Source organism: Maniola hyperantus, chromosome 24 (assembly GCF_902806685.2).
Source record: "Maniola hyperantus chromosome 24, iAphHyp1.2, whole genome shotgun sequence".
NCBI classification, from domain to species: Eukaryota; Metazoa; Arthropoda; class Insecta; order Lepidoptera; family Nymphalidae; genus Maniola; species Maniola hyperantus.
Genome location: NC_048559.1, coordinates 6,138,054 through 6,159,860, shown reverse-complemented (window position 1 = coordinate 6,159,860; position 21,807 = coordinate 6,138,054). Strand labels below are relative to the sequence as shown.

General features: G+C 38.2%; 1 protein-coding gene across 1 annotated transcript in view; it reads right to left on the bottom strand.

Moving 5' to 3' along the window:
- Positions 1-21,807, bottom strand: part of NPFR (Neuropeptide F receptor) — a 49,431-nt gene that overhangs the window by 5,439 nt on the left and 22,185 nt on the right. The window contains exons 2-3 of the mRNA XM_034981410.2: positions 3,372-3,578; positions 1,875-2,108 (exon numbers count right to left, since the gene is read on the bottom strand). Coding sequence (XP_034837301.1) covers positions 1,875-2,108; positions 3,372-3,578 — 441 coding nt within the window. The remainder of the gene's footprint in view (positions 1-1,874; positions 2,109-3,371; positions 3,579-21,807) is intronic.

The following is a 21,807-nucleotide window of genomic DNA, read 5'->3' as shown; positions in this document are numbered from 1 at the left end:
GCGGGCCACCGTAATCAATTTCACTCTCACCACCTGGGTGTCTGGTGCACTTCGACCGTCCGTTGTGCCAGATTTTTTTTTCCACGCACATGCAAACAGTGGAATCAACTCCCAACGGCGGTGTACCCACTAGATTACAACATGCGGTTATTCAAGGGAGCGGACCAAAAAATTCCTAAAAGGCCGGCAACGCATCAGTAGTTCCTCTGGTGCTGCAAATGTTTATGGGCCTGCTGGCCTGCCTGCCTGCATGGTGACCCGCCTGCTCGGTTGCTAGCTATCTCTATTAAAAAAAACAACTGCTGAGCCCCTGAGACCTTACCTAGCTACAACTATTTTCGATGAAACCAAATCGATATCGGACTTCAAAGTTAAATGGAACAGTCTATTTGTAGAGATATTACAAACTATAAGCATAAACAAGTGAACAGATCTAAACAGTATAGTGGAATATTGAGATGAACTAATTTGTTGTGAAGTTATATAGACTTGGGGATTACACTGGTTAGAGCTGGATGAATATTAGCGTACCTAATTTATGTGACGAAAAGGAGAAGTGTGCTGGGATTTTCCACTATCCCCTATTTAACTCTGTTAGCGTAGATTCACATTGGCAGCGAATCGAAGCAAAATTCTCCACAAAAACCAAGAAAAAAGTTAGACTTATCTACCCAAGTTATATAGGTTACATACATCTGACGTACCTGCATGTCTGACGAGCCAGACCCAAAACTTTCATAAAACCAAAACAGAAACATATTTTTATCACGCAACACGAAGAGATATCACAGCCCGGTCCCACTTGTCGGCTGTCGGGCCCGGATTTTAATTAGAAGTTCCAGTCGCAGTACATTTTGACACAAAATTGGTTTCGGACATGTCTGAATAGCTTCATTTATAATAAATATACAAATAAATGCATTTTCTTTTGTTTGTTTTCTTTATTTTCTTTCTTTACATGCTTTTATTTAGTTTCTTTCTTTCCTTTCTTGTCTTTCTTTTCTTTCTTTTCTTTCTTTCCTTTCTTTTCTTTCTTTTCTTTCTTTTCTTTCTTTTCTTTCTTTTCTTTCTTTTCTTTCTTTTCTATCTTTTCTTTCTTTATTTTCTTTATTTTCTTTATTTTCTTTCTTCTTCATATAAAATATTCTGCCACTGGAACATCAGCTGCTCGATTGCGGTAGAATGACAGCTACAATGTCACGATCGCAATCACTTCTAAATGGTTGAAGCTCGCTCACTATTGGCTACAAATTACAATGCATTGTTGCAACAAGAGTCACAGAAATTCAGCCAATCAGAACAATTGAGATTGTAATAATGATTGATGAAGTTTTTACAAAATTGACCTACCGATTGAAATCCAGGCCCGACAAATGGCAAGTGGAAACGGGCTGCCACTGTGATTCTTGTCGTAGAAAATAGGCACTAAAACACAATTTTTATTTTAACTCAACACGCGTCACATCGCGTGTTTAACTAAGTTTTGTCCTGAAAGTTACACAATAATATTTTACCTGATATCGATCCCGAGCAATCGCAGTGATAGAAATAGCGTACAAATTTTCACATCATCGTCATCATGATCAACCCATCGCCGGCCCACTACTGAGCACGGGGTCTCCTCCCAGAATGAGAAGATTTAGACTATAGTCTGCCACGCAGGCCCAAAGCGGATTGGCAGACTTCACTCAGTTTTGAGAACATTATGGGGAATTCTCAGGCATGCATGTTTCCTCACGATGTTTTCCTTCAGTGAATTTTCACATAATTAAGATGACCATTTTTTTAAGCAGAAACATGACGTCTATACCCAATACTCATTTTAACCCAACCTAAGTTGGATCGTGTATTTAAGTAGCTAAGTTACATTTTACCTGATATCGATCCAAAGCAATCGCTGTGATGGAAATAGTTGACACAAATATTGATATAGCTTGGATAGCGCCGCACGCTTTGCAAAGGCTTGGCCAAGACGGCAATGGCCAATGTTTGGTCAAAAGCTCCATCAAGGTGAGTGGGGTGCCAACGCAGCAGACCAGGGCATCAGAGACAGCGAGGTTGACTATGAACATGTTGCGCGCTGTTCTCATTGCTGGTTTTCTGACTACCTGTAAAACAAAATCAATCAATTAGTGATGATGATTTTGGCCTTCAAGCAATATAGATAGGGATTACGACAAGTAGTCAAATCAGCTACTTTTTATCAAACGTCAAAGAACTCACTCAGTAAGGAAGCTTGTATGAAATACCGACCGAAAGTAATGTACATCGACTTTTAGTAGGTGATAGCAGATTTACAGAGCGCTGTCCCTGTCGTTGAGAACGACAAAACGTCATGTAGGTATGAGTGACAGAGACAACACTCTACAAAGCCGAAATGTCATTCTAAAGACCGATGTACATTACTTTCGGCCGCGTACTGTACCTAGATAATAGATGAATGTAATACGCATGGCTACACGAAATCTATACTTATAATAATAAGTTTTTACTATAAAAGTTATTATTATAAGTATAAAGTATAAACGCACGAACGATAAAATTATAATTGGTCGTTATTACGATAATAAGGACTTTCGTAATATTTTAAAGGCAAATATCTAATAATTGAGTTGGAAAATTAGAAACTGGATAACTTTAAAAGGTATAAAATTAGCTCGAAGTGGAACAAATTCTTTTAAAAATTGCTATTTAATTGTACCTATCTAATAAATAATTAGTGATTTTAACAAACATATTAGTAAACTCGCTAAAACATTAGGTACCTACTGAAAGTCGATATTTTGACCGTCTGGCGCACTGGTGCGGGAATATACCTAATTATTACAGGTAAATAAATGGTTTTGGTCGCAGGGAGCCGCTGGATTCAGGCGGCGCAAGACCGTAGCGTGTGGTAGATCCTACAAGAAACCTATGTCCAGCAGTGGGCGTCTATCGGTTGATGATGATGATGAAATGGTTTTGAGTATGCCGATCTTTTTCTAATGTTTTCTTTAGGAGGGTAGGTCTTAGTTCGATTATGGCTGGCTTATGAAATGAAGGAAATGAAGAACTTTATTTCATGTAGGTCTACAAGTATTTGTGTTACTTATGTAATGTTAGGACTCGATCACTTTCTTGATCTCGAAAATTAAAATATGACCCCACGTTTAGCGCGAAACTTATGGGCCCGACTCACATAAACAAATATGCTGGAAAAAGTGTGTTTATGAAACACTAGCTGATGCCTGCGACTTCGTCCGCGTGGAATTAGGTTTTTTAAAAAACCCGTAAAAACTTTGATTTTCCGGGATAAAAAGTAGCCTATGTAGTGACATAGGCTACTTATTATCCCTACATAGGCTATTATATATAATAAAAATAATACTTACAGAAATAACCACTAGTGCATTTCCAACAGCGCCGATGATTACCAGGATTCCATAAAAGGTGAGAAGTAAAGCTCTAGTCGGGTCATCGACTTTTCTGTTTTGGGAGAACTTCTCCAAGAGTACATTAGGGTTCTCCACTCCACGGGACGCCTCGATCAGCGATGAGAGGTTCAGTCGGTACGTGAAGTTTAGACTGGGGTCCTCCCCCTGGAACAATAGAAAAATATACATTAACTAATTTATCCCCGCAACTTCGGCCGCGTGGACTATACAAATTTCATACCCCTATTTTACCCGCTAGGGTTGAATTTTCAAAAATCCTTTCTTAAAGTATGTCTATGTCATAATAGCTCTCTGCATGAAAAATTTCAGCCCGATCCGTCCAGTAGTTTGAGCTGTGCGTTGATAGATCAGTCAGTCACCTTTTTCTTTTATACTTATATTTAGATTCAATAAAACTTCAAAGTTTGATTGAATAGTATATTCTGGGTAAAGCGATTATTTTACCCTTTATTTTTGCCAAAGTAAATAAGACGGACACTTACAGGAAAATATAATAAAAGTACCTGTTTTTGTTTTTCGGATCCGTGAAATACCTACTCTATTAAATACGTACTATATCTAAAAATATATGATACGAATATACCCATTCATACGACCTCTCTGATATATTTACAGCTTCTCCAAGCATAAAAGCGTCGGTGTTTTCACGGAATTTTATGTAGAGTAACGTGGAGTTGACATTTTTAAAGCTGTTCGCGTTGAAAAGCTTGCTTCATTGAAACACAATAATGTTCAAAGCGAAAGCTCCACTTCTGCTCTATTAAAAATAAGTACAGTCATATGTTATTGTTTTCGTATAATGTCTTCTTCGAACTATAACTGTATCTTCATACCCTATTTTACCCCCTTGGGGCTTGAATTTTCGAAAATCCTTGTCCTCGTCATAATAAATAGCTGCATACCTTTCAGCCCGATCCGTTCAGTAGTTTCAGCAGTGCGTTCATAGATCAGTCAGTCAGTCAGCTTTTGCTTTTATATACATGTAGATATAAATATAAATTTGAAAGTTAGGATGTTCTTTTCTTTCCAGAAAATGTTCAAGTTCCCGTGGGATTTCTAAAAACCTATATCCACATGGATGAAGTCACGGACATTAATCTCGTAGATAAATATATTTTTATACACACACGCATACACACACACAACACACACTCACACACATACACACACTTATTTTGTGTTTGGTTTATGTTTTTGTTTAGTAACTTTTTAATAAGTTTCACTTGTCATTCTATCGAAATTGGTAACTGATTTTTCAATTACTTCCAAAAATAATTGTCAGAAGTTGAAATTTTTAGAGCACGTGTGGTTTGGGGTATGTAATATTATACTATTGAGCGTCTCTAATGGCGGAGGCACGCGGAGGTGCGGAGGTGGGAGGTGAACATTGTAATTTTTCACTCTCTGTAAGCACAAGGCAGGACAGTTGAATTTGAACTTATTTGCTTTGTATTTATGAGTAATTTTCAAAACCTACAATGACAAGAGCCTGGTAGGTAAATGGTAATGGAGATGAAATGAGGGCACTGAAACTCCTTAATGGCATATAAAAAGTTAGTTCATTTTCATCAATAAAGCTACAGCCACACCTGCGCATCATGAACGTGAGATGCGGGAGCGTCCACGTCCCGATTTAAGTATACGTGCACACCTTGCGACTAAATGCGAATCGCGAAACTCATTCGTTAGTGCATTGTTGATGACTACAAGGAACATTAGACGAGTACGTCCGTATGACTAAGTACCTACGTACAGTACGCGGCAGAAAGTAATGTACATCGACCTTTTGAAGGAGATAGCAGATTTGTAGAGCGTTGTCCCTGTCGTTGAGACCGACAAAACGTCACATAGCTATGAGTGACAGAGACAACGCTCTACTGTTATATATCTGTGTACGAACTAAAATGTTATTTGTTATCTGTGGTTGTAAATTCTGTCTATAAAATTTTGTCTGCGACATAAAAAGTAAATTTGTAACGTTTTCACATTTTGGCCAGATTTTAAGTATAGTATAACAAAGAAATAAAGTTAAAGGAATATTTAATAAGTGGTGTGGTTTAATTTATAACAAATTGGCGACGATTCATACGTGCAAAAAGACGGTTACCATCTACAACTTCGTTGAGGTAAATTGGCGTGGTTCGTGACAACTCCATGGACGCAAACCTCTATTATAGAGAAATTCTTGACAAAAAGACCAGTTTCCTACAAAAATTATCAAAAAACGAATTACTCTCGCTGTGTAAAGAGTTACAAGTGGTGGTGGATGTAGAAACAATAGAGGAACTTCGTAAGACTTTACGAGAGGTAGTCAAGAGTGGATCTAGATTGGAGGAAGTAAAACAACTGCTGGGTGAAGATCATTCAGAAATAAAAGGGCTACAAAGTCCTCCGACGATGTCCGTAAATATTTATAACATTGAGCCGTTCGATGGCCGTGATTTTGACACCTTCGAGACTCAGCTGCAATGTCTAATTACTTTAAATGAAGTACCAGAAGAGAAGAAAGTAGCGTTATTAATTACAAAATTAACACCAAAAGTGTTCGATACTCTAAACCACAAGTGTGCGCCGGAGAAACCTACAAAGAAAACCTTTGCTGAATTATTGACAATTTTAGAGGTTAGATATGCAAAATCAACTTCAGTGGCATTAGATAGGGCAGAATTCAGGAAGTGTAATCAAAAGTCTGATGAAACTATAGAAGAGTACATTATCCGATTAAAAAAATTAGCGAAAAAATGCTCTTTCAAAGACTATGATGATCAAGTGAAAGAAAAACTAATAGATGGTGTATTTTCATCTTTAATCAAGTTTGAACTTTTGAAAAATGGTAATCAAAATTTAGAGGAATTAATAATTTTAGCCCGTACTGTGGAGTCAGCATTATTACATTCAAAGGTTAAGGAGCCAGCCGAAGAGCAAACTAGTAGTATGTTTCAAATTAGGAAAGGTACCCAATTAAGGAATAAATCATTTAATAAGCCAAAGAGTGAATCCACAGGTACCACACCTATGGGTAAGTTAACCAAATGCTTTTGTTGTGGAAAAAATAATCATCTTAAGAGTGAATGTTCATTGAAAGATAAATTCTGTTCGGAGTGCGGCCTGCGTGGACATTTATTTCGAATGTGTGCTAAAAACCGTAGGGTCAACACGTTAGAATGTGATACACAGGACGACTCAGACGATAAAGGAAACGTAGAGCAATCAATAAAAGACTTATTCCCTGAAAGTGATGATTATTATAATGTTTATAATTGTAATTCAACTACAACTAAAATACCTCCTTGTTTTGTAAATGGTAGTGTAAATGGCCTAAAATTAAAATTTGAATTGGATACAGGGTCGGAAGCAACCACTATTTTGTTTAAAGATCTAAAGATGTTAAATCTAACCGGTAAAATAAAAAAAACCAATATTCACTTTAAAAATTATGATCAAACTGTAACCCAACCCATGGGAATAATTAATATGGAAATGAATTTAAATAACAATAAAAAAAATGTGAATTTGTTTGTTGTCGAAGACAACAAGCCGAGGCTATTGGGGCGAGATGTCCTTAGTATCTTTGGCATGTGGCCATTACAGTTAAATTCAAATGAAATATATGATCCGGTAAACCTGATCAAAGAAAAGTTCTCAGATGTGTTTAGTCCGGGGTGGGGAAATGTAAAGGGTGAATGCATAAATCTAAAATTAAAAGACCATGCACAACCTAAACGCCTACCAGTTAGACAGGTTCCATTTGCACTTAAAGATAAAATTAATCTTGAAATTAAAAGATTGTTAGAAAACCTGTTGCGAATTGAACCTGTAAAATACAGTGACTGGGGCACACCAGTAGTACCTATATTAAAACCGGATGGTTCTGTTCGTTTGTGTGGTGATTACAAAGTTACTCTAAATCCCCAATTAAAAGTGGATCGATTTCCTCTACCCCATGTTGAGGACATTTTTAATAAATTGAGAGGAGCTGAATTTTATTGTGAATTAGACTTAAAAGAGGCTTATTTGCAAGCACCTCTTGATGAAGCGTCCCAAGAACTAACAGTTATTGTAACTGAAATTGGAACATTTAAATATAAATTTTTACCATATGGTGTAAGTACAGGACCAGGCTCTTTTCAGCGACTAATGTCACAAAAACTATCAAATATCCCAAATGTAATAGTGTTTATAGATAATATATACATGTGTGGTAAAACACACGAGGAAATGATACAAACTTTAGAAAGTGTTCTGTCTAAATTAAAGGAGTGTGAATTTAAACTTAAGGTAGAGAAGTGTAAATTTTTTCGAAAAAATATTGATGTTTTTGGCTATAGAATCAACAAAGACGGTATACAAATTATACGAGAAAATATAGAACCCATATTAAACATATCACCTCCCGAAAATATCACCATGCTAAGATCTTTTCTTGGAAAAATCAATTACTATGGTAGATTTTTAAAACATCTAGCCACAAATCTGTACCCATTGTATGAATGTACCAAGAAAGGAAATTTTGTCTGGACTGATGAGTGCCAAAACGCGTTTGAGTTAGTAAAACAGGAATTAGCTTCGGCTAAGAATTTGTCACATTATAATCCAGAGTTGCCGTTAATTTTGACTTGTGATGCATCTGCATATGGGGTTGGAGCTATAATCTCTAACAGAGGATTAGATAATGTTGTGAGGCCCATTGCTTTTGCTAGTAAAAAATTTAATGAGTCTGAAAAAAAATATACTGCGTTAGATAAAGAAGCACTAGCAATAATTTTTGGGATAACAAAATTTTATAATTATACATATGGGAGATTGTTTGAATTAGAAACTGACAATGCTGCTCTAGTACGTATACTAGGCCCACATAAAGCAATTCCAAAAATGGCTGCCAAACGTCTACAACATTATGCTATATTCCTCTCTGCTTTTAATTATACCATAAAGCACATCAGTACAGACAGAAATCCTGCAGATTATTTATCTAGAAAGCCTAATATGAAAGATAACACTAATTTTCATACTTTATGTAAGACTGACAGTGATGTAAATGTATACTATCTCGAGGGGTCAGACTTGAGTTCCCTGAACTGGAAAACCATCCAGACAGAAACAAAAAAAGACATAATATTATCAAAGGTTCTGGTATTCTGTCGGGATGGTTGGCCAGGCACAGTGAATGATAATTTAAAACCGTTTTATTTGCGAAGACACGAAATTAGCATGGATAGAGATTGCATAATGTGGGGTCATAGAATTATAATACCTTCAAGTTTGAGAGAAGCAGTTTTAAAAGAACTTCATGTGACACACTTCGGAACTTCTAGAATGATTGAAATGGCAAAAGCCTATTTTTGGTGGCCAAAATTAAATGAAAATATAGAAAAAATATCTAATTCATGCGAATTATGTTTAAAGAATAGAAATAATCCTTCTAGAATAATTCCAAGGTGTTGGCCGATTCCACCTGGACCCTGGTATCGCATTCATGCAGATTTCCTGGGCCCATTATTGGGGAAGATGTATTTAATCATTGTCGATAGCTACTCCAAATGGCCAGAGGCTTTTCAAATGGCAAATATAGCTTCAAGTTTAACCATAGCTAAATTTAAGGAAGTATATGTCCGTTATGGGTTTCCGGTCCACCTGGTGACAGATAATGGAAGTTCGTTTACGAGCCAAGAATTTCAGGAGTTTTGTAAAACCACTGGTGTAAAGCATAGTTACACTTCACCTCACTACCCTGCAACCAATGGGGCTGCAGAACGGTTCGTAGAGACATTTAAATCACATCTGACAAAGATAGTAGAGAGTGGTAAATCACTTAATTATGCTTTAAGCATATTTTTGTTTGATTATAGGACCACCCCTCACAAGAGTAGTGGTGTTTCACCGGCTCGCTTAATGATGGGTAGGGAACTAAGGAACCGTTTATCATTGCTACGGCCTGCTCCTATTTATCAAAATCTGGTGGAATCCCAAGAGAAACAGCTGAAATATGCAAAGGGGGGTAGAGTTTTAGAATTGGATACGGGGGACGAGGTCATGGTTAGGGATTATAGAAAAGGAAAAAAATGGTCAAGAGGTAAAATCAGTAGGGAAATTATTTCGGGTACAACTTACGAAGTAGACGTGGAAGGGTACAAGTGGAAGAGGCATGGTAATCAAATACAAAAAATAATTTAAATATACCTTTATTCTTAAAAATAAAAATCTTTTTGTTCTATTGTTAAATTTAGTTAGGACGGGGGAGAGTGTTATATATCTGTGTACGAACTAAAATGTTATTTGTTATCTGTGGTTGTAAATTCTGTCTATAAAATTTTGTCTGCGACATAAAAAGTAAATTTGTAACGTTTTCACATTTTGGCCAGATTTTAAGTATAGTATAACAAAGAAATAAAGTTAAAGGAATATTTAATAAGTGGTGTGGTTTAATTTATAACAAATTGGCGACGAGGATGGGATACTTCTTGCTCCGATTCCTACGCACAAAGAAGTATCCCATCCTCGTCGCCAATTTGTTATAAATTAAACCACACCACTTATTAAATATTCCTTTAACTTTATTTCTTTGTTATACTATACTTAAAATCTGGCCAAAATGTGAAAACGTTACAAATTTTTCAAAAGTTCAAACTTGATTAAAGATGAAAATACACCATCTATTAGTTTTTCTTTCACTTGATCATCATAGTCTTTGAAAGAGCATTTTTTTGCTAATTTTTTTAATCGGATAATGTACTCTTCTATAGTTTCATCAGACTTTTGATTACACTTCCTGAATTCTGCCCTATCTAATGCCACTGAAGTTGATTTTGCATATCTAACCTCTAAAATTGTCAATAATTCAGCAAAGGTTTTCTTTGTAGGTTTCTCCGGCGCACACTTGTGGTTTAGAGTATCGAACACTTTTGGTGTTAATTTTGTAATTAATAACGCTACTTTCTTCTCTTCTGGTACTTCATTTAAAGTAATTAGACATTGCAGCTGAGTCTCGAAGGTGTCAAAATCACGGCCATCGAACGGCTCAATGTTATAAATATTTACGGACATCGTCGGAGGACTTTGTAGCCCTCTTATTTCTGAATGATCTTCACCCAGCAGTTGTTTTACTTCCTCCAATCTAGATCCACTCTTGACTACCTCTCGTAAAGTCTTACGAAGTTCCTCTATTGTTTCTACATCCACCACCACTTGTAACTCTTTACACAGCGAGAGTAATTCGTTTTTTGATAATTTTTGTAGGAAACTGGTCTTTTTGTCAAGAATTTCTCTATAATAGAGGTTTGCGTCCATGGAGTTGTCACGATCATCGAGTGCACGCGCGCCATTATACTACTGTCGTATACGTGCGGGTCGAAACGACCCATGCATGATAAGACGACTCTCCGTCCTTCCGAGTCCCGTTTCGGCAGAGGAACCAAATACCCGGCGTCGATAACCGCTGCTATCTTCGGATCAACATACTTCATTAAGTCTTCAGAAGTGCGATGAAACAAAACGCGATCCTTCAGTTTATCGCTGAGCAGTGAAACGCCGAAATGTTTTTTAAAAAGAATATTAGCCATGTTAAATGACTAATATTCCCCTTTCCTCTCCAACTAAGCGTCAGGCTTGTGCTAGGAGTAGGTACGACAATAGTGCAACGGGCGGGGTTCGAACCGTCGACCTTTCGGTTTTCAGTCCACTCCTTTACCGGTTGAGCTATTGAGGCTCTTCTAAATGTCATTCTAAAGGCCGATGTACATTACTTTCTGCCGCGTACTGTACAGCAGACGCAGTCGAATCGTGTTGTAGTCGTGTGCATGGCGCTGTGAACTGTAATGTGATCGCCGCGCGTTTGTCATTCCCTTTTCGTAGTGCCTTTGGTCGCGCAGGTTTGGATGATGCTTAAGCTTACATTGGCACCGATTCTAAGCACAACCTAATTTTAGAGTATTCGCACCCTCTTCTTACTATTGTAATATGAAAAGGACAGAAGCAGTTTGACATTTCTAAATTTAATTTTTAGATGGTAAAACCCGTGATTTTAGCACGCACTTGCGAACCTACTGTTTAAATTTGTATTGTGCACTAAAATTTAGAGTCTTTAAGTGTGAAAGTCATGTTCCGTTCCTTTTTTAGCATTAGTAAAAAGAAAGGGATGCAGATACTCTAAATTTAGTTTAGACAGCGACTAGAGAATCGGGGCCATTAAAAAGCTTTTAATGGAAAAAATGTGTATAACTTTTAACTGATTTTAATTTCCCGACACCACCCATCTTTCTATTAAATTAAATAATTTATATAGTGAGCTGTACAGGAAATTAGAAAGTTTTTTAATAACTTCGATCAAACTTCGCACAGCTGACGTAAACTTTGTACTTTGATGAAAGTATGAGGAAGTTGGAAAACTGATAAGTTTTCTTTTAATAACATTTGTTCTAAGGTTCGAGAGCCCGCACGCAATTTTGAGTTGGTTTTTAAATATTGTGAATGGCATAAGAGTATAATAATATGACTAACAGGCTTCAAAATTATTTAATTCTTCTTTTATTACATTACTAGATGATGCCCGCGACTTCATCCGCGTGGATTTAGGTTTTTGAAAATCCCATGGGAACTCTTTGATTTTCTGGGATAAACAGTAGCCTATGTCCTTCCCCGCGATGCAAGCAATTGCTGTACCAAATTTCGTCAAAATCGGTTGAACGGATGGGCCGTGAAAGGCTAGCAGACCGACAGACAGACAGACAGACACACTTTCACATTTATAATATTAGTATGGATGGCTAGCAGCTAATGACTAGTAGGCTATGACTAACAGGCTTCAAAATGATTAAATTCTTCTTTTATTACAAAACTAGCTGATATCCGCGGCTATGTACCCGTGGATTTAGGTTTTAAAAATCCCGTGGGAACTCTTTGATTTTCCGGGATTAAAAGAAGCCTATGTCACTCTCCAGGTTTTAAACTATAGCCATGCAAAAACTCACGTCGATCCGTTGCTCCGTTGCGACGTGATTAAAGGACAAACCAACAAACCAATAAACCAAAAAACCAACACACTTTCGCATTTATACTATGGGTGGTGAATTTGAATGTGCAGATACCCACTGAAATTCGCATAGGTATACCTTTATGTACGCTGGAAGATGACGTGTGGTAGGAATACAAAATAATAGTTATTTTGTTCCTGATTCGAAGCACCCTCCCGGGCGCCCCAGCGAGCGTACCGGGAATTAAAATTGACACTTGACAAATGGTCCTCATGTGGGCACTATGTTAACAGATGTCCCATCACTAACATTTAGTCCCGAGAACGCTCACATGATGCGCATCCTGCAAATATCGGCACTAAAATGGCGGAGATCAAGGTGCTTCAAAACGTGTCGGCAATCGCAGGTCTAGCGTGTAATAATAGAGGTCAGTGGCAGATACCTGTGGCCCTACCGCGGTTGTTTGACAGCTACAATGTCACGATCGCAATCATCTCTGATTGGTTAATGCTCGCTCACTATTGGCCACAATTCATTGTTGCAAGAAGAATCGCACAAATTCAGCCAATCAAAACAATTGAGATTGTAATAATGATTGATGCAGGTTTTAGACAATCGCCCCGCAGTTATCCGATCTGTCATTTAGTATGGACGGGCAAATACAGGGTGTAACCAGAACGCTGGCAAAAACGAGAACAAGTGATACTACTGATGATTACTGATATGATAAAAATCCAAAAAAATCCTATATCTTGTAAGAGTTCACGATATATTGCAAATAACGTACCTGACTGACGCTAGAGGTCAGCGACCGTTACATAAGTAGGCCATTCGGAGTCAATACCAAGTCGGAGGTGGGGCATTGACCCTTGGTTTGCACGCTATACATTGCGGCGTTGTAAAATACTAAACACTAAATGGTTGCGCATTGGGTATTGGATAGTGTTTAGGTAGTATAACAATAACGCAAAGTTTTTGCTAGTTACACCCTGTATAGGTAATTTTGGAAGAAAATCTTTTTTACAAGATAACTTACACCTAGAGCCAGAACTGCCTAAACAAGCGTAACTTTATAAAGCCAAGTTACGTAAGTTATGCAATATCTCGTATTTTTTTGCTGACGCCATTCCTTTAAAAATCCTAAGAGCGAAAATGCTCTTAATATTTTTGAGGGAATGTTACAAAAGTGAAGTGTACCCATTGACCCATTTTCTCAGATGTTAACAAGATCTAACACTGAATAAAACCAAGATAAGACTTGTCTGAAAAACCTTTGGCAGTTGAAATTAGGTACTCTGATTTGCAATACTAAAAGTAAGTATGTACCTATTTTAAACTAGCTGATGCCCACGACTCCATCCGCGTGGACTACACACATTTCAAACCCCTATATTTTGCCCCCATTGGGATTAAATTTTGAAAACTCCTCTCTTACCAGATGTCTATGTCATAATTAATAATTATCTGCATGCCAAGACCTACCTACCTGCCAAAATTCATGATTTTAGATCAACGGGAAGTACCCTACTAATAGGTTTTTGACAGACACGACAGACAGACAACGAAGTGATCCTATAAGGGTTCCTTTTTCCTTTTGTGCTACGGAACCCTAAAAATTGGTGTATTTTATACAAAGAATAAACAGAATCACAAAAAACGAATCATAATTGTTTTACAGCTCCTAATAGATACCGGACTAAAAAGTATTTCGTGCGACAGAGCGCTCTACGAAGCCAAAATTAGCCGACTGTCTCTTTCTAAAGGTCGATGTACAATACTTTCGGCAGCGTACTGTATAACGCTCACCTCTGCGCAAGAGAGGTCGTGTGAAAACGTATAGTCATCATCATCATCATCATCAACCAATAGACATCCACTGCTGGACATAGGTCTCTTGTAGGGACTTCCTCACGCCACGGTCTTGCGCCGCCTGGATCCAGCGGCTCCCTGCGACTCGTCTGATGTCGTCCGTCCACCTAGTGGGGGGTCTTCCAACGCTGCGTCTTCTGGTGCGAGGTCGCCATTCTAGCACCTTGGGACCCCAACGCCTATCGGTTGTACGAACTATGTGCCCTGCCCATTGCCACTTCAGCTTCGCAACCCATTGAGCTATGTCGGTTACTCTAGTTCTCCTACGGATCTCCTCATTTCTGACATGATCACGTAGAGAAACTCCAAGCATAGCTCTCTCCATCGCCCGCTGAGTGACTCTGAGCTTTCTTATGAGGCTCATAGTTAGCGACCATGTCTCGGATACGTACGGAAAACGTATGGTAACAAAATATATTAAGCGTGTAATATATTCCTAACGTCGAGGCCGTATGTACGTGCTCAGTACATTTATTCTGTAGTTTATATTATAAGAATACATTTTCCAGAGACGGGACGGACAGGCGAAGTAAATTAATAAAAGTTTCTACAAAAACTAACATAGGTACTGTATCTAAAATATTATTTACCTGTCAATAAGATCATTATTATAAAATAATAACAGGCAAAAGATATATAATTTTAATTTTTTTTACTGCGTGGAGTCGAGGTGCTTGTATTTCAACGTCAATTTTCCCTTCCGGGTATCTTCAAGTCAAGAGTGAATGGATATCTTCTAGGCAAGCGCGCTCCCGGATTTTAATTAACCCTTAAGAAACCTTGATTCTAATTTATTTTTTCAAAAGGTACGATTTTTCTGACGCCGTGTGGCCGTGTTTCAAACCTGATTTTAGGAAGACCTAACGGCCCGTTCACACATGGGAGTCCGTTTTACTGGTACGTTTTTAACGGATACGTCATAAATTTATGCTCTGTTCACACATAGGCACCGTATAACGTTCAACGGATCCGTCATTACTGGATGCGATATGTGAAAAGAAAACTCGCAGTATACCACACAGTAAAACACGCAGTAAAACACACAGTATCTATCCGTTAAAGATCTACGTACCCGTATATTTCCGTTCCGTCCGTCCAGTATTCGATGACAAAACGGAATGTAATTTTTTTACGGAACGATATTTTTTACTGTATACAGAATACTGTGCCATGTGTGAAGTAGCTTGTCCAACTACATACGCCATCGACGAAAAAAAAAACGTACACGATAAAACGGAACAGTAAAACGGAGACATGTGTGAACCGGCCGTAAGTTTGAAATCCTGGGAAAAAATAGTTTTTCCTAAAATCGAATTTGGCTGGTAACTATCTAAATACAACTTTTGGCATCAAGAATCAAGTTAGTATCTAGGTAACTTACTTTTCTTTACTATAAAAATTCTAAAATGTAAAGGAGAAAGTTGTAAGTCAGAAAATTCTACTTTTTAGAGCATGTCCTTCCAAGTTTTGTATGAGATTACGAGTTGCCAACAGAATGACTAATATTGTCGTTCAAACATGGCTGCAAAGTGACAGTGAACGATAGTCTCTATTTTTTGCATCTAAGTAAGTAAAGTTTGTGGAAGAAGAAAGAAGTTATGAAAGTTTGCTCATTTTGCATTATTTTAAGACTACTTTTTACAGTTTTTAAAAAGTTACTTAGCAGTTCGTATAATATATCTAGATAACGGGTCTGAAATTTTTGGTAAGTTTTAGTTTTTCCGGGCTTTGTAGGCTAACCTTTAACTGAAATTTGGCAAACCACAGCTACTTATAGATATTAGGTTTTAGAACGTGTCTAAAAAATCACACCGAGTTTGATTGGTTAATATTATGCTAAACCGAACTACCTACATTTTGTATGGGGCGAGTGACGGAAAGACCCCTCTTAATGAGTAAAAAAGCGCACATGCAAACAAGGGCGAGGGAAAAACCACCAACCTTAAAGTTCCTTTGACTACCATATTTTGTTGACAGTGAAAATAAAGTTCTGAACAGCCCAGCGCTCATTTCCAAGCCCACAACAGTCATTTTTAGGGTTCCGTACCCGAAAGGTGCCAACGGGACTCTATTACTAAGACTCCGCTGTCCGTCCGTTCGTCCATCCGTCCATCCGTCCGTCCGCCCGTGCGTCTGTCTGTCAGCGGACTGTATCCCGTAAACCGTAATAGGTACAGAGTTGAAGTTTTCACAGAAAGTGTATATTGCCGCTAGGTATAACGACAAAATACTTACTAATCAAAATTACCACCATGAAAATTAAAAAAAGTGTTGAGTAAGTATTTGTTGTACGGTGGTACGGAACCTTTCGTGTGCGACTCCGAATCGCACTTGACCGGTTTTTTGTTCTGCTGCCTCCCGTATTCAACCACCGTAAAGGCAGTTGTAGACAAAAAGCTAAATATTGTATCGCTTACATTATTCGTTCGAAATTGTTTGCTATAAAACTTTGAGGAGATTAATGGCCGCAAAACCGAAAACCAACCGAGACTTTGAGTTCTCAAACTTTTATTTACACTAACTCAAAGTTTTATTTATGTTATTAAACTGATAGTACGATATACTCGTAAAAGCTGCTAGACATAATAATTTTGTATTGTATAGACCATCTATTATGTAACAGACTAACTACAGGTTGAAACATACTCCATACTAATATTATAAATGCGAAAGTGTGTCTGTCTGTCTGTCTGCTAGCCTTTCACGGTCCATCCGTTCAACCGATTTTGACGAAATTTGGTATTGAGATAGCTTGTATCCCGGGGAAGGACATAGGCTAATTTTTATCCCGGAAAAATCAAAGAGTCATCACGGGACCCCAACGTCTATCAGTTTTTCGAACTATCTGCCCTGCCTATTTGCCACTTCAGCTTCGCAACCCGTTGAGCTACGTCAGTTACTCTGGTTCTCCTACGGATCTCCTCATTTCTGATTTGATCACATTTTGCAAATATTTGGAAATAGTCAAAGACCTGGAGAGTTACTAGTAGATTGGCTACTTTTTATCCCGAAAAATAAAAGAGTTCCCACTATATTCAATACTAGCTGATCCCCGCGGCTTCGCCCGCGTAGATTTAGGTTTTTAAAGATCCCGTATAGCCTATGTCACTCAGGAATAATGTAGCTTTCTACTGGTGAAAGAATTTTTAAAATCGGTTCAGTAGTTCTAAAGATTACCCCCTACAAACAAACTTAACGACATTACCTCTTTATATAATAACAACGGGCCGTGCAGCAGAAATCGTAATATTTTAATTTCGCCATAACTTCAAAACCAAACGTCCAATTTTAATCATTCAAAGACCAAATATTATCTCCATAAACTGTTCTTAGTGATGAAATCATTTATTTTGATAAGGATTAATAGCATGAGTAAAATAAACGCGTTTAAATGTAGTCCAAAAAAAATTCAAGATTTTTAAATAAAAAAATGGTTGCTGTGCCTCACTCGACATAGATGGGTATAGTGTGTCGCGGACTTTTTTGTAGATATTTATAAGATCTACAATTAATTAGAACATTTTATGGTTCTATCTTTTATAGTTTAGGCAGCGTACGCAAAATAAGTAACTTTTCTGGTTGATTTTTTACACCTTGTGTCCGAAAAACCCAAATATTTTACGGAACCCTATTTTTTTTCCAAAATAAAATATAGCCTATGTTACTCGTGGATAATGTAGCTTTCGAATGGTGAAAGAATTTTTAAAATCGGTCCAGTAGTTTTTGAGCCTATTCAGTACAAACAAACAAACATACAAACAAAGTTTTCCTCTTTATAATATTAGTGTAGATGTAGATGTAGATTTGTAAGTTGCGTTCAGTCACGAGTCACATTATGAAGAGGCATAAATTTTAATTTATACAGAACGGTCACGTTATGAAGAGGCACAAATTTTAATTTATAAGGAACTAAATTCCATTGTGACCAAGGCATAGAATTCTTGAAAGGCATGGCTTTTCTGCCATTTGCATTTAGTGAGGATAAAAAAATCGGTCAAGTGCGTTTCAGGCGACACACAGTGTAGGGTTCCGTAGCTGTCGAGTCACAATGCATATAGACGGGACCTTTTTCACCGCACGGGCGACTTTGGCACGTCATTGGCACCGACTCCAAAAAATATTATTATAGAACTATATTTATAACTCTTGTATACATAATACTAACATAATTTTTTTTAACTTTTTAGTGGTTGTGGTTTATAAAATATTGAAAGGGGTTTTTTTTTGTAAAAAAAAATTAAGCGTAGTAGCACACGCCGGGTATCTGCTAATTAATAACATTACAACGAGACTCGAGAAGAGCAGCTCGTTTTATGTAAAGGTTGAAACTTTACATAAGGTCAACCTAATTCATTATTGTGCATGAGTACTCTCATCATTAAAAGTTGTTCTAATGTCACAGAATTCGAAAATAGGGTATAGTCCGCGACAGGTTGAGATGGCAATCGGGGTATGAGGCGGGGGGATGCCCCACACATCCGCACATCAGCCGCGCTATCCCGCACCGGGTTAGCGCGGGAGCTGTGCGTGTGGCGGGGCGTTCCCTTCCCGATTGCCATGTCGACCTGTCGCGGCCTTCAGGTATCTATTCTATGAACCACATGTAGTATACAATTCATATAAAACACATTGAAGTGAGTCTCGTTTTATTATTTACTAGATGTTGCCCCCGACTTCGTGCATGTAGATTTAGACCCTTCAAAAATCCTGTTGGAACCCTAAACGATATCCCGCACCGGGTTACTGCGGGGGCTGTGTGGGTGTGCGGGGAGTTCCCACCTCGATAGCCATCTCGACCTGTCGCGTACTATACCTACCTACTGTATTGTAATAACCAGAGCGGTACGCAATATATGCGTGAGATTAAACTTTATAGCGGCCAATATGTTGCGAGGTATTGACGTCAACAAGTTTGATAAAGGCTACAAAGGCGCGTCCGTCGTGCGTTTCGTACGTTTAGATGGTGTAGACTTTTTTTGGGTTCACTAATGATTAACAATAAACATATAACAAATGATCATTTCACCAAAAACGTTTCAAAAACGAATTAAATCACAAACGTAATCCGCAAACATTTTACAAAAAAAAACTTGTAAAATATTCTAATAACATTATGTTATATTTTGCAAATGTGTTAAATGTTAAAATATCATTTATAAATTTATTATTTCACCAAATAATTCGTTTTCCAAATTCGCGATTTTAAAATATCGCGAATTTCAAGTGGGGGTAGGAAAGAGACCCCCTACTATGCGACGGAGGCCAGGTCGACGAAGTGGGTGGTTTAAAAAGAAAGAACCCATCCGTATCAGGATGCCCCAAGTCTCGAGCTCGCTTCGCTCGCTTATGCATCATGGTACAAAGGGGATGGCGGGGTCTTACAGACCCTTCTAACATAACTCATCCGAGTCGGAATGCCCCTAGTCCCGAGCTCGCTCAGCTCGCTCTTGCAGCCTAAGTTCTCTGTGCCTGTTTTTCCTATCCTATAATATCATAAACTTAATTTATGGGGGAAGGGCATTTAAAAAAAATGCTATTTGTTGTTGTACTAATTAACACAATTAGTCAAATGGTAATATTACTAATGGTTTTGAAATCGGTATGTCCAATAATCCCGGAAAATCAAAGAGTTCCCTCGGGATTTTTAAAACCTAAGTCCACGCGGACGAAGTCGCAGGCATTACCTAGTACGTAATAATATCTTTGATAAAAACTTATATTTATAAAAGCTTGTAATCGTCCCGGTTTTATTTTCCAGACTGTTCAGTTTACATTTCTTTCAAACAATCAGCAAACAATCATGAGCGATTGCTTTTTTCATTTGATAGACGTAAAGCTTTTTGCGCGGGAAAAAAGTAATTTGGGAAAATAGAGTTGTCTGCAGCATAGCAAAAATAGATTAAAACGTTAGAGCATTGCACGTGACGACGTTAGTCTACGTGATCAAATCAGAAATGAGAAGATCCGCAGGAGAACCAGAGTAAACGACATAGCTCAACGGGTTGTGAAGCCACATAATTCCACCCTTACCACCTGGGTGTCTGGAGCACTTCGACCACCCGTTGTGCCAGATCCTTTTTTCCACGCACATGCAAACTGTGGAATCAACTCCCTTCGGCGGTGTTCCCATTAGATTACAACATGGGGGATTGAATAATCAAAGGGCGGACCGACAAGTTCCTGAAAGGCCGGCAATGCATTGGTGGTTCCTCTGGTACTGCAAATGTTCATGGGCGGCGGTAATCATCAGGTGACCCGTCTGCCCGTTTGCTCGTCATTTTTATTTAAAAAAAATGTTCGAAGGACTGATAGACGTTGGGGTTTCAAGTGCGACCTCGCACCCAAAAGCGCAGCGTTGGAAGACTCCCCACTAGTGGACAGACGACATCAAATGATTTGACTTTGACTTTGACTTCGTCATCTACGCGCATAATTTTGCGCATCTGCGACACTGCATGGTTGATACTTGAAACGTCGCAAATTCAAAATGTTTCTGCTCAGATTTGTCGTATGGTGGCTGAATACAAATCCGTCTTTTTTTAAAAATTCATTATAGGCAAGTGCTTGACCACAATCACACCTGATGTAAAGTGATGATGTGGCCTAAGATGGGACGCGTTTACCTAGAAGATGCCTATTTACTTTTGTTTTAAAGATACCTGGATTGTAATTGGTAGGAAACACATATCATGGAAGAGTATTCCAATCCTTAGCCATGCGTATGAGGAATGATGACGCAAAACGTTTCGTGCGTGTAGATGGAATGTCAACGACATAAGGATGGAAACTTGCCCGAGACGTCTTGCGGTTCGGTGGTAAAATGGTGAAGGGGGGACAAGATCGAAAAGTTCCTGAGCACACTCTACGAAATACATCCTATAGTCTGTTTTATAATACAGTTGTTTCACTATAGTCATCTGCGCGACGATAAATTCACGCTTATTTACCATTTCTATACCGATTCTGAACTCTGTGATGAATACCTATAGACTAATAGAGTGATCTATTGTGGTTCTATACAAAAGCGAAATTGTTGAAGCAATCTGGGCAATGTCGGCATTTGTTTTTCGTTAGGTGGTTTGGATAATATCATAGAATGTTTGGAGATTTTAATAAAAATTCTTACTTTAAACGTTGTTTTTGTTTTCATCAATAAAAATCCCATTAATCATGTGCTACGAAAAAAGTTAATAGCTTAGGTTATTTTTGTTAAATATAACTTGTTAACTGCAATGGGCAGGGTAGATAGTTCGTAAACCGATAGACGTTGGGGTCCCAAGGTGCTAGAATGGCGACCTCGAAGAAGCAGTGTTGGAAGACCCCCACTAGGTGGACGAACGACATCAGACGAGTCGCAGGGAGCCGCTGGATTCAGGCGGCGCGGGGCAAGACCGTGGCGTGTGGAAGTCCCTACAAGAGACCTATGTCCAGCAGTGGACGTCTATCGGTTGATGATGATGATGATGAACTTGTTGATGTCCGCGATTTCGTCCGCATGTAGGAAGGTATTTTACTCTAGTTCAAAACATCGGCGC